The 12,710-nt window shown below is 44.7% G+C and overlaps 1 protein-coding gene across 4 annotated transcripts in view; it reads left to right on the forward strand.

Moving 5' to 3' along the window:
* RHOT1 (ras homolog family member T1) overlaps positions 1–12,710 on the forward strand; it is a 92,940-nt gene that overhangs the window by 35,837 nt on the left and 44,393 nt on the right. For all 4 annotated transcript variants that reach the window (XM_030208404.1, XM_030208402.1, XM_030208405.1 and 1 more), the window contains exons 12-16: positions 497–581; positions 4,581–4,726; positions 6,071–6,171; positions 8,951–9,081; positions 10,108–10,191. In XM_030208404.1, coding sequence (XP_030064264.1) covers positions 497–581; positions 4,581–4,726; positions 6,071–6,171; positions 8,951–9,081; positions 10,108–10,191 — 547 coding nt within the window. The remainder of the gene's footprint in view (positions 1–496; positions 582–4,580; positions 4,727–6,070; positions 6,172–8,950; positions 9,082–10,107; positions 10,192–12,710) is intronic.

A 12,710-nucleotide genomic window follows, 5' to 3' on the forward strand; every position in this document is an offset into this window, starting at 1 on the left:
AACACGTTTCTGGTTATCGTGTTGCGGATGGGAGTATCTTTTTGGAAACTCACGTTTGCTGGAGAAGGCACAAGCTGTGGGCAACGATTCTGATCGGAGTCTTGTCCCAGTCATATTGGGCCAAGAATTCAGCTTGAGTTCAGTAGGGTTGTCCATGCAAGTAGGCAACTCGTCGGAGAGCGAGCCAGGATTACGAGGTGTAGTACTTGGGGTGGACCACTTTAGGAGAAGCCTGCGTTGGCAGCATCATATTTCTTACATTACGTCAGTGTATCAGTTTTAAAATCGAAAAGATTTTGCCTGCCCCAGTCCTGAAAACACAGGGCATTGTGGGCCTTTGCATTTGTGCAAAGTCATCGTTCCTGTATTATTGTTTTCAAAGCACGTAGTGTTGAATTTGAAATGATTTGTAAGGATGATGTTTGTTGTGCTGTGTTACAAAAATATAGTGCTGTGCTCAGTTTTAAGACTTCTATGATTTTGTTCTTGCAAATAGGTTAAAAGTTCCTTCTGACTGCACCACAGAATTAAATCATCATGCCTATCTATTTCTCCAAAGCACTTTTGACAAGCACGATCAGGTAGGTCTTTGACTTCAGCGTGCTTTTTAATTTATGCTTTCATGCTAATTTCCTTCTGTAAATATGCACTTGGAATGACGCAGATGACTTTTTATATGATGTAGATGATGGGGTTTTTTTTATACCCTGTTATCAAGGCTTTCTGAGATTCATGCAGTGTTCGGCGTGTGCATGACAGAATGAGGGGCCCTTTTACTAAGCAGCGGTAAGCCCACCAATCCGGAACTTCTACAGGAGCTGGGCGGTAATTCTGGTGCTACAAAAATATGTCCTATTTTATATTTTTAGTACTGGAATTTAACTGGCGGTAATTGGCGCTGCCCGGTTAGCGCGGGAGCTCTTACCGCCATCTCAGTGGGTGGCAGTAAGGGCTCCCCACCGAAATGGCCATGTGGTAAGTGATTCTTTTTCCCCAAAAATGGACAGCCTTTTACCCGCTGCAGTAAAAGAGAGCCTCGGCGTGTGTCAAAAACACGCGCTGACGCTAACACAGTCCCCCTTTTACCACAGCTTAATAAAAGGACCCCTAAGTGCAGAAACGTGGGTGGAAAATCCTAAAGATTCTCTGAGATGACACCTTTCAGAGAGACAGGATTGCTAGGTATAGGCCTAGTCAGGTGGAGTGATCTGCCGGTACAGTTAGCTTGGACTTGGGGGCCAAAGGATTTTAAGTTACTAAAGGCCTCTTTTATCAAGCTGCTCTAGCGGGACCCTGGTGCAGTAATGCTGACGAAGCCCATTCACTTTAAACGAGCTTCGTTGACATCACTCGTGAACTGCTAGCGATACTTGATAAGAGGCCCTAAGTACACAGAAGCAGTGTTTTGGAAGGGGGAAGGGGGTGGCCCCATTGCTGCGGGAATTGAGACGGGTGGATGATTTCCTACATTTTTGGTGAACTTGGAAAAGCGTGTCTCTCTTTTTTCAGTGTGTGTTTACTTATGAGTTTGGGAGGTGTCTGACAGGGGTGGGCATTTAGAAGTGGGATGTATGAGGATGCATTTTAGATGGTTGTTATATGATATATGTAAATGATTGTGAAGTTGATGTTTATAGTTTTTATTTTTAGACCCGCTTAGTACTTTCCACTGGAATGAAAAGGTAGAATATATATATTTTAGATTTAAATCAAATTCTGGTGAATTAATAGACCATGAGTGGGGATCCACATGCATTCAGGTGTTAGGAGTAGAAACTGACGAACGAGAGTACAAGGGACTTACGTTTCCAGGAGCTGAAAATATGTTACAAAATATATATTTGTGCCAATTCAGAAGCATAGTAGAGATGAGCCTTTTGGAAGTAGCTGTGTTAGTCTATAAGTAGCACAACTCTAGTGATTGGAGGTGACAACCTATAGACAAACAGATTTATTGAGGCATAAGCTTTGGAGCTCAGTAGAATTATGCTGAAATCTTCTGCCTAGTGTGTGTCAGCAGCTAAAACAACAAACAGGATGCTAGGAATTATTAGGAAAAGGATGCAAAATAAGACCAAAAATATTTTAATGCCTCTTTATCACTCCATGGGGCGACCTCACCTTGAGTATTGCGTTCACTTCTGGTGTTGTATCTCAAAGATATAGCGGAATTAGAAAAAGTTCAAAGAAAAACGACAAAAATGATAAATGGGATGGAACTCCTCTCATATGAGGAAAGGCTAAAGAGGTTAGGGCTCTTTAGCTTGAAAAAGAGAGGGCTGAGGGGGGATGTGATTGAGGTCTATAAAATCCTGAGCGGTGTAGAACGGGTAGAAGTGAGTCGATTTTTCACTCTTTGAAAAAGTACAAAGACCAGGGGACACTCAATGAAATTACATGGAAATACTTTTAAAACAAATAGGAGGAAATATTCTGTCACTCAAAGAATAGTTAAGCTCTGGAACTTGTTGCCGAGGATGTGGTAACAGCGGTTAGCATATCTGGACTTAAAAAAGGTTTGGACAAGTTCCTGGAGGAAAAGTCCATAGTCTGTTGTTGAGCTAGACATGGGGGAAGCCACTGCTTGCCCTGGGATTGGTAGCATGGAATGTTGCTACTGTTTGGAATTCTGAATGGAATCTTGTTACTCTTTGGGGTTCTACATGGAATGTTGCTACTCTTTTGGTTCTGCCAGGTACTTGAGACCTGGATTGGCCAGTGTTGGAAGCAGGATACTGGGCTAAATGGACCATTAGTCTGACCTAGTACGGCTATTCTTATGTTCACATGTAATTAGGAATAATTTGGGAAGGAAGGGGGTCTAGACTGGAGAGTATTAGGAATTATTTGGAAAGGAAGGGGGGAGGATATTATCCTGCTTATAATCGAACGAGAAAAATGCCCAAGTTCTGACCTAAATCGGGAGATGGACGTTTATCTCACAAAAATGAATAACGCGGTATAATCGAAAGCCGAACTTGGACGTTTTCAACTGCACTCCATCGCGGAAGCGTACAAAGTTGACGGGGGCGTGTCGGAGGAGTGGTGAAGGCGGGTCTGGGGCATGGTTATCACCTGAACAGAGATGAGCGCCTTTCGCCAATAATGGAAAAAAAGTATGCGTTTGTAGCTAGAATTTAGGGCACTTTTCCTGGATCCTGTTTTTTCACGAATAAGGCCCCAAAAAGTGCCCTAAATGACCAGATTACCACCAGAGGGAATCGGGGATGACCTCCCCTGACTCCCCCATTGGTCACTAACCCCCTCCCACCACAAAAAAATGATGTTTTACAACTTTTTATTTTCATCATCAAATGTCATACCCACCTCCCTGGCAGCAGTATGCAGGTCCCTGGAGCAGTTATTAGGGGGTGCAGTGGACTTCATGCAAGTGGACCCAGGCCCATCCCCCCCTACCTGTTACAATTGTGCTGCTTAATGCTTAGTCGTCCAACCCCCCCCCCAAACCCACTGTACCCACATGTAGGTGCCCCCTTCACCCCTTAGGGCTATAGTAATGGTGTAGACTTGTGGGCAGTGGGTTTTGAGGGGGATTTGGGGGGCTCAACACACAAGGGAAGGGTGCTATGCACCTGGGAGCTCTTTTACCTTTTTTTTTGTTTTTGTAAAAGTGCCTCCTAGGGTGCCCGGTTGGTGTCCTGGCATGTGAGGGGGACCAGTGCACTACGAATCCTGGCCCCTTCCACGAACAAATGCCTTGGATTTATTCGTTTTTGAGCTGGGCGCTTTCATTTTCCATTATCGCTGAAAAACAAAAACGCCCAGCTCACAAATTGTCGAATAAAACATGGACGTCTGTTTTTTTTCGAAAATACGGTTCGGTCCGCACCTTCACGGACCCGTTCTCGGAGATAAACGCCCATGGAGATAGACTTTTTCGTTCGATTATGCCCCTCCACGTCTCTGTATAGCGCCATGGTGTGAATACTGTGTGCAGTTTTTTTTTTTTATATATCTTTATTAACTCAGAACAGAGGAAATGACAGCTGGACATGTAGCATCCAAATACAGTGGCGTGTCAGTAGAAATGTCTGTGTGCTTCTCATGTTAGTGTTTTATTAAGACTGAAAAGCACTTCAACTAGGTTCCTCACCCTCCACAAGACAGTTATTACACTGAGAAGCCAGTATAGAAAGGCCTGCTAAGCAGGTGAGATAACAGGGTAGATTTCCCTGATGAATTTTATCCAGATATTCAGTGGTGCTGAACTTCCAGCTAGTACCTGCAAGACAGGTTTTGTGTGTACTGAGCTGTCTGCAAAACTTTAACTGGATAATGCTGAATATCGCTCCCACCTGGGAAAATGAAAAATGTTTTCCCAGCCCCTTTCTTACTTGGTTAACTCTGTGCATGCAGTGAAATAAATGGTGGAATTTTGGAAGGGAAGGCTTGCCAGGCTGAAACTTCATTTTACCTGGATATTCACACAGGTGACTGTGCTAAGCTATGAGATCTGTTTGCATTTACTGCATTCGCTGTGTGCAAATAAAATATCATTCATAGTCATAACTCACAGTAGACATTCGTGATCTTGTTGCATATTTTCTGTTTTTTTTCAGGATCGAGATTGTGCTTTGTCCCCCGAGGAGCTGAAGGATTTGTTTAAAGTCTTCCCGTATATGCCGTGGGGGCCAGATGTAAACAACACCGTGTGTACCAATGATAGAGGCTGGATCACTTTCCAAGGCTTTCTCTCGCAGTGGACGTAAGTCCATCCAAGTTTCTGGTAACTCAGGTATATAGTAGAGTCCTGGATATCCACCATAACCGGGATCGACAGGTTGTCAGATAACCGAAAATGTTGGATGATCTGGATACAAGACACCTGTGCCATGCTTACCATATCCCCCCCCCCCCCAACGTGCTTCCTTACCATATCCTTCCTCCCACCACAAAGTGCTTCCTTATCCACCTGTAGCAACTTCCTCCCCAGGCCTACCTTACAGTCCTTGGTGGTCCAGTGGTGAAGTTGGAGCAGGAGTGATCCTTAGTTAGTCCTGCCTATGTCAGCTTCACTTTCAAAACTGCGTCTAGTGACTGTCTCACAGCAGCCGTTTTGCGATTGCACAGGTATGGGCAGAAACGATCTCCAGTCAAACTGGTGCTTTCTAGGGCTGGGTGTCCTCAGAAGCTTAGCGGAGATTGGGTGGCAGAGCCGGTGGTGGGAGGCGGGGCTAGTGCTGGGCAGACTTCTACCGCCAATGCCCTGAAAATGACAGATAGATACAAATCAAGGTCAGGTATCCACAAAAAGTAGCACATATGAGTTTATTTTGTTGGGCAGACTGGATGGACCTTGCGGGTCTTTCTCTGCCGTCATCTACTATGTTACTGTGTAATTCTAGAGCAAAATAATAGTGTGAAACCTGCAGTGAAAATTGTCTAAAATGTTTCCTCTTAAGTGAACACCAGTACTTGCACATTTTCATATATTGCACGATTTTACATTTCAACATTTTTTATTGATGACAAACCGGTTCATATACCGAACTCAAAGAATCACATTAGCAAAGCATAGAAAATCACAGTAACCCGACATACCCGTCATCAACCTGTTGTTTTTAACTATTCCCCCAACCTCCCCCTACTCCTCCCAATCCCGTCTGTTTATTTGACAGTACACCATTTTATTGGCCTTAACCAATATTAAATACAACCAACATTTAAGTACACCTAGCTGTAAACGTCAGAATGAACTCCAAGTGCCCGGACGTACATCGTCAATATTACACAATTTTAATGGAGAGGTTCTGCAGCTGGAGAAGTTTCTGTGCATGTACCATGCTTTGGCGCACCTGGGGCCCTGTTTACTAAGGTGTGCTAACGTTTTTAGCTCGTTCTAAAAATTAGCACATGCTAACCATGTGGATGCCCATAGGAATATTATGTGCATTTACACAGCGCGTGCTAAAAACCCTAGCGCGGCTTAGTAAACAGGTTCCCTGGTGTTGAAATGAGTCCTTTATAGACATCGTCTCGGAGCCTTAGCACATGGACATTTTGTACAGCTTTTAGGTTCTTTTATTGTTCCCTGTGTTCTGTCCACTAGGTTAACGACGTATTTAGATGTGCAACGTTGCCTTGAGTATTTGGGTTACTTGGCCTACTCCATACTGACGGAGCAAGAATCTCAGGCGACTGCAATTACAGGTAATTTAGCAGCATCAGTTTGCTGGTTCTACTTAGGAACGTATTATGTGTCTGCAGAGAAATACGGAGATGTAGGAAGCGTTTGAGTACTCCGTCCTGCTCGTTGCATTGAAATAAGTGAGTAAGGAAGAGAGTCTGGGAGCTGACAGGCTGCTGCTGCTGTTGATGACATCAGGGTGGCTGGAGAATTGGGTGAATGGCCTGATTGATAGATCTTGTGACCTGTTGACCATTAAGCTTACTAGTGTACCAGACACAGCTTTTGTGCACGGTGCCACTTTGCACAGAAGAGCGGCAGGGAGTGGTGTAAATGCTGTCGACCAGGCCCATTTCTTCATGAGAAGACTGTGCCCTGAATGCCTGTTATTGCTCCCAGCTCTTTATTTTGAGCCTTGCAGATGAGACTTTGATGTTCCCAAAAGTAATTACTACTACTACTATTAAACATTTCTATAGCGCTACTAGACTTACGCAGCGCTGTACAAATTAACATGAAAAGACAGTCCCTGCTCAACAGAGCTTACAATCTAAATTGGACAGACGAACAGACAGCTAGGGGTGTGGAAATTGCAGTGGTAGGGGTGATCAGTGAGGGTGTTGAGTAAGAGTGTCATGGTTAGGAGTCGAAAGCAGTAGCAAAGAGGTGGGCTTTAAGCCTAGACTTGAAGACAGCCAGAGACTGAGCCTGACGTACTGGCTCAGGGAGTCTATTCCAGGCATAGGGAGCAGCGAGATAGAAGGAACGGAGCCGGGAGTTAGCAGTGGGGGAGAAGGGGGACGACAGGAGACATTTACCCAGCGAACGGAGTTCACGGGGAGGAGTGTAGGGAGAGATGAGAGCGGAAAGGTACTGAGGAGCTGCGGAGTGGATGCACTTGTAGGTCAAAAGGAAAAGTTTGAACCGTATGCGGAAGCGGATAGGGAGCCAGTGAAGCGACTTGAGGAGAGGGCTAACGTGAGTATAGCAACTCTGGCGGAATATAAGACGCGCAGCAGAGTTTTGGACAGATTGAAGAGGAGAGGAGATCCTCTCTCATCTGTAGTTTGCAGATTTTAAAGACATTTTTTGCCTACTGTCTGCGGGGAAAGTTCAATTTATTTGATAATATTGCAAAATTTCAAAAGCAATTAAGCAGTGTACAATATCTAAAATAATTGGAGGAGAAAAAGGGAAGAGCACAATGTAACACGACACTGCCAGAAGTCATCATATCAAGGAGGGAAACGTAGAGTCAGATATAATTTAGATGGAAAAGCCAAAGAGAATTAGTAGGCTTTTAACTGGGTTGCTCTGTATATGTGTTTTAATGTCTTGTGTGTGGTGTCCTGTTCACTTTGCGTTTTCACGACATGGGGGAAGGGGACATGAGGATTGTGACAAGGATGGTATTGGATTTATACAAATGTGCAGACCGTTGAAACATTTACATCACGGAAAGTAGGCTTCATTAGTTTTTAAGTGGAAAAAATTGCTCCTTCAGCTATAAAGGAGCGTTTGGACTACTACTACTACTATTATTTATTTTATTTATTTTTATTTATTTATTTGCATTTGTATCCCACATTTTCCCACCTATTTGCAGGCTCAGTGTGGCTTAGAAATTTAGCATTTCTATAGCGCTACAAGGCGTACGCAGCGCTGCACAAACATAGAAGAAAGACAGTCCCTGCTCAAAGAGCTTACAATCTAATAGACAAAAAATAAAGTAAGCAAATCAAATCAATTAATGTGAACAGGAAGGAAGAGAGGAGGGTAGGTGGAGGCGAGTGGTTACAAGTGGTTACGAGTCAAAAGCAATGTCAAAGAGGTGGGCTTTCAGTCTAGATTTAAAGGTGGCCAAGGATGGGGCAAGACGTAGGGGCTCAGGAAGTTTATTCCAGGCGTAGGGTGCAGCGAGACAGAAGGCGCAAAGTCTGGAGTTGGCAGTAGTGGAGAAGGGAACAGATAAGAAGGATTTATCCGCGGAGCGAAGCATTTGGTCTACTGGGTTATAGTCATTCACGGAACTCATTTCACATATTGATATAGTTCCTTTTGGAATGGTAAGGAACAAGGGGAGTTTTATAACGGGGCATATAAATACAGCGAATGGTACACTTGATCTGTGCTTCATTTTTGAAAGGTCCAGTACTCCCCTTGTTCCTTCTCACCCAATACTTCCCGCACCCTTAATTGTCTTGTCTTAATTGACTTAATAGTCTTAATTACCTTAATTGACATCGCCCTTAATTGTCTTGTCTGTCTGTATTACTTTTTGGATTGTAAGCTCTATTGAGCAGGGACTGTCTCTCTATGTCAGGTGTTCAGCGCTGCGTGCGACTAGTAGCACTATACAAATGTTAATAATAATAATACTTTATAAATTGCTACAATTTGAAAATCGCCACTCTAGACCTCAGCCATTCAGCGCAGCGAACTTAGCTCATGTCATGTCATTGTTAAAGACTTCATTGGTCTTTAACAATTAGTCATTTATAATTCTTAAAAGCATTTAATTTTAATTGTGTTTGTTAATGAAATTAAAAACTTATCTTTGTTGGCTCAGGGGTGGGAATGTGGGCATACTTTGCATATTACTCGTACATTGACCTCTGCCCCTGGGAATGTCTATTGTGTAATTGCCAATGCGAATGCAGCATACAGCCTTGTGATTTCAGGAAAATCCCATTTCCACCTGTAACCGAGGCTTTGCAGACCGTAAAACCTTTCTAAAATTACCTCTTATGCATATACAGGAGGCACAGGCCTAGCTTTCTGTTTTGCGTTCATTTGCTGCAGTGACTCGAGATAAAAAGATAGACCTCCAGAAGAGGCAGACTCAGAGAAACGTCTTCCGCTGTAACGTGATCGGGATGAAAGGATGTGGAAAAAGTGGTGTCCTGCAGGCATTCCTGGGAAGAAACTTAATGGTAAGAACGGTCTCATAGCTGTGTGGGTAGCACACGCACATTTTGAACCTTACTACGGGGCGCCTCAGCACACCCCGCGGTAAGCCCTTTTAAGCTGTGGGAAGCACGCTTTATTTCTTACCATAGCTTAGTAACAAAGTCCTCGTATTGTGGTTGTGTTTTTTGAGAGTCCCTATCATCAGAGAGCTTAATAGTCAATAAATGCCAAATTGACATGTGACTGACTTAAACCGTCTTGCCGGCATTCTGCTCAAATTATCTTGCTGAAACCCATTACCATCTAGCCGACGTCGGAAAACGCACCTAACATACAAGCGTACGCTGGAGCACCACCCCTGGAAATGTCTATTGTGTAATTTTCGGCACCCGTACTCATAACCAGTGGCGTAGCAAGGGTGGGGCGGTGGGGGCGGTCCGTCCCGGGTGTCAACGGGTGTGGGGGGGGTGCATCCGTCCACCCCCCCCCCCCGGCGCAGCGCCTCCCCCCCGACACGGTCCCCACCTGCCTACGAGCTCCATCCATCTGCAGCGCTGCTGAAAAGAAGAAATCGCTTCGTCGGCCCTTCCCTCACTCACTGTCTCCTGCCCTTGAGGAAATAGGAAGTTACGTCAGAGGGCGGGACACAGTGAGTGAGGGAAGGGCCGACGAAGCGATTTCTTCTTTTCAGCAGCGCTGCAGATGGATGGAGCTCGTAGGCAGGTGGGGACCGTGTCGGGGTGGCGCTATGCCGGGAGGGGGGTGGGGGGGTGTCGACGCCGGTGGGGGGGTGTCGTGTTGGTCTGCACCCCGGGGGGGGGGGGTGCAGCGGTGATCCGCCCCAGGTGGCAGCCGCCCCCGCTACGCCACTGCTCATAACTCACAACTTGCTTGTCTCAATTTATCTGGTGATTCTTCATTCTGCAAACTCACGCTCAGCTCCTCATTCCAAGTCGCATGAAGAGCACCAGATGGTTTGGCAGAATGAACTCACTGGGTGCTCTGATATATTTTCTGTGTAATTTTATGTTTCTAACTTCTGTTTATAGAGGCAGAAACAAATCCGTGAGGACCATAAGTCTTTCTATGCCATTAACATGGTCTACGTCTACGGTCAAGAAAAATATTTATTGGTAAGTCGCCTGAGGACGTGCAGAGTCTCGTTTTGTACAAAGAAAGAATTTCTCTAGAGCGAGAGGCCAGAGGGGAATTCTCGGGGGTTTTCTTCTGCTGGGGAAGGGAAGGCAGCCCAAATATATACAGAGGGGAAGGTTAGCAGTTGTGGGAAATAGGTCTGTTCTGAATGAGAATGCTGCGTTAACTGGATAGCCTGGGACATGAAGCGTGTGACATTCCTGCCTAGGCGGTGGACTGTTTATTCACTCTGAGGCACTTTTTATTTATTTTATTTAAGTGTTACATTTGTATCCCACATTTTCCCACCTATTTGCAGACTCAATGTGGCTTTCATAGTACTGGAAAGGCGTTTACAAATTCCGGTGTGAACAAATACAATGTGATGTTGTGGTAAGATGAAGTTCATATGGCAGAGCCACAATAGGAATCGTAGAGCGGAAGAGTAGAGTTATGTTCATTACGTGCTTTAGTTTTTTTTTTGTTTGTTTGTTTCATTTGTACCCCGCGCTTTTCCCACTCATGGCAGGCTCAATGCGGCTTACAGGTACTTATTTGTACCTGGGGCAATGGAGGGTTAAGTAACTTGCCCAGAGTCACAAGGAGCTGCCTGTGCCTGAAGTGGGAATCCAACTCAGTTCCTCAGTTCCCCAGGACCAGAGTCCACCACCCTAACCACTAGGCAACTCCTCCACTGTTGCTACTATTTGAGATTCTACATGGAATGTTGCTATTCCAACATTCCATGTAGAAGTCGGCCTTTGCAGATCACCAATGTGGCCGCGCAGGCTTCTGCTTCTGTGAGTCTGACGACCTGCACGTACATGCAGGACGTCAGACTCACAGAAACAAAAGCCTGCGCAGCCTTCTACATGGAAAGTTGCTAGTGGAATAGCAACATTCCATGTAGAATCGCCAATAGTAGCAACATTCCATGTAGAATCTCCAATAGTATCTATTTTATTTTTGTTACATTTGTACCCCGCACTTTTCCCACTCATGGCAGACTCAATGCGGCTTACATGGGGCAAAGGAGGGTTAAGTGACTTGCCCAGAGTCACAAGGAGCTGCCTGTGCCTGAAATGGGAATCCAACTCAGTTCCCCAGGACCAAAGTCCACCACCCTAGCCACTAGGCCACTCCTCCACTCCTTGGCTCGGGAGGGTATGCCTTTTTAAACAGGGTGGTTTTTAGTATTTTCCGGAAGTTTAGGTGGTCGTACGTCATTTTCAAGGCTTTTGGTAGCGCGTTCCACAGTTGTGTGCTTACGTAGGAAAAGCTGGATGCATAGGTAGATTTCTATTTAAGTCCTTTACAGCTTGGGTAGTGTAGATTTAGATATGTTCGCGTTAAATCAGATGCGTTTCTGGTTGGTGAGTCGATTAAGTCTGTCATGTATCCAGGCGCTTCGCCGTAGATAATTTTGTGAACCGTGGTGCAGATTTTGAAGGCAATGCGTCCTTTGATTGGGAGCCAGTGTCATTTTTCGCGGAGGGGTTTTGCACTTTCAAATCGCATTTTTCCCAATATAAGCCTAGCTGCCGTGTTTTGAGCGGTCTGAAGTTTCTTTAAGGTTTGTTCTTTGCATCCTGCATGCCATCCTTTGAGTCATTCTACTCGTTGGACAGGTTGTGGACACACACATGCCTCCTTTAAGTACCTTCCCCCAAATGCATCTTACAGTACTGGACGGTTAAGGATCCTCCAGCATACTGGCATTGGAGAAACCAATTACATCAGCTGGTATCTTGGGAGGCTGGGGAATCCAGGTTCTCAAAGAAAAAGAGAGTCACATTTCTGGCTATTTGGGGCCCTTACCTGCGAATCCTAAGTCACAGAGGTCGTAGTTTACTTCTAAATGCAGGGTGAATTCCACAGGCTGTTATTGAATAGTTCCTCCAGGTCTTCTGGGGGGGGGGGGGGTAGGGAAGGGGTATGGGGATGGGGAACCATAAAAATGTTGGAAAATAAGTATTGCGCAGAGCCGGAGCCGGAGGGGTAAAACTTAAAAGTTTGATAACTATAAAATACTGCTGTTTGTTTGTTGTATTATTGTTCTAAGGAATGCCAGATGGATCAGCAATTAATATGCTAAGGTGAATCTGTATTTATTGCTTTGTCATCAATAAAAACCGTTGAAACATAAGTACCTTCCCCCACCTGTAGAGAGGGTTTACACACAGGATTGAAGAATGCCATTTTTCAGGCTACCTTTATTTTGGAGGTGTTGCCTACTATTCTTTAAGGTCTGGGCCTATCTCTGTTTTTTCAGTTACCACAGTTCTTCTGTACACACATTTATGTGATTAATATTAATTTTGGTTACCTTGAGAACCAGACGGGCTTTCGTGCCATTGCTGTCATTTCAAGAGGTCTTTTTGTGCCCCTGAACTGACCCAGAAAAGCTCACAATTGTAGAGAACTGGTGGTATTCATCTGGATCCTGTCACTTTCCATATAGCAAAAGATAGAAGTAAACAAATCTTGCAGGTTTTAGTCAGATATTTTAATAATGAAC

This window comes from Microcaecilia unicolor, chromosome 6, assembly GCF_901765095.1.
Source record: "Microcaecilia unicolor chromosome 6, aMicUni1.1, whole genome shotgun sequence".
NCBI lineage: Eukaryota > Metazoa > Chordata > Amphibia > Gymnophiona > Siphonopidae > Microcaecilia > Microcaecilia unicolor.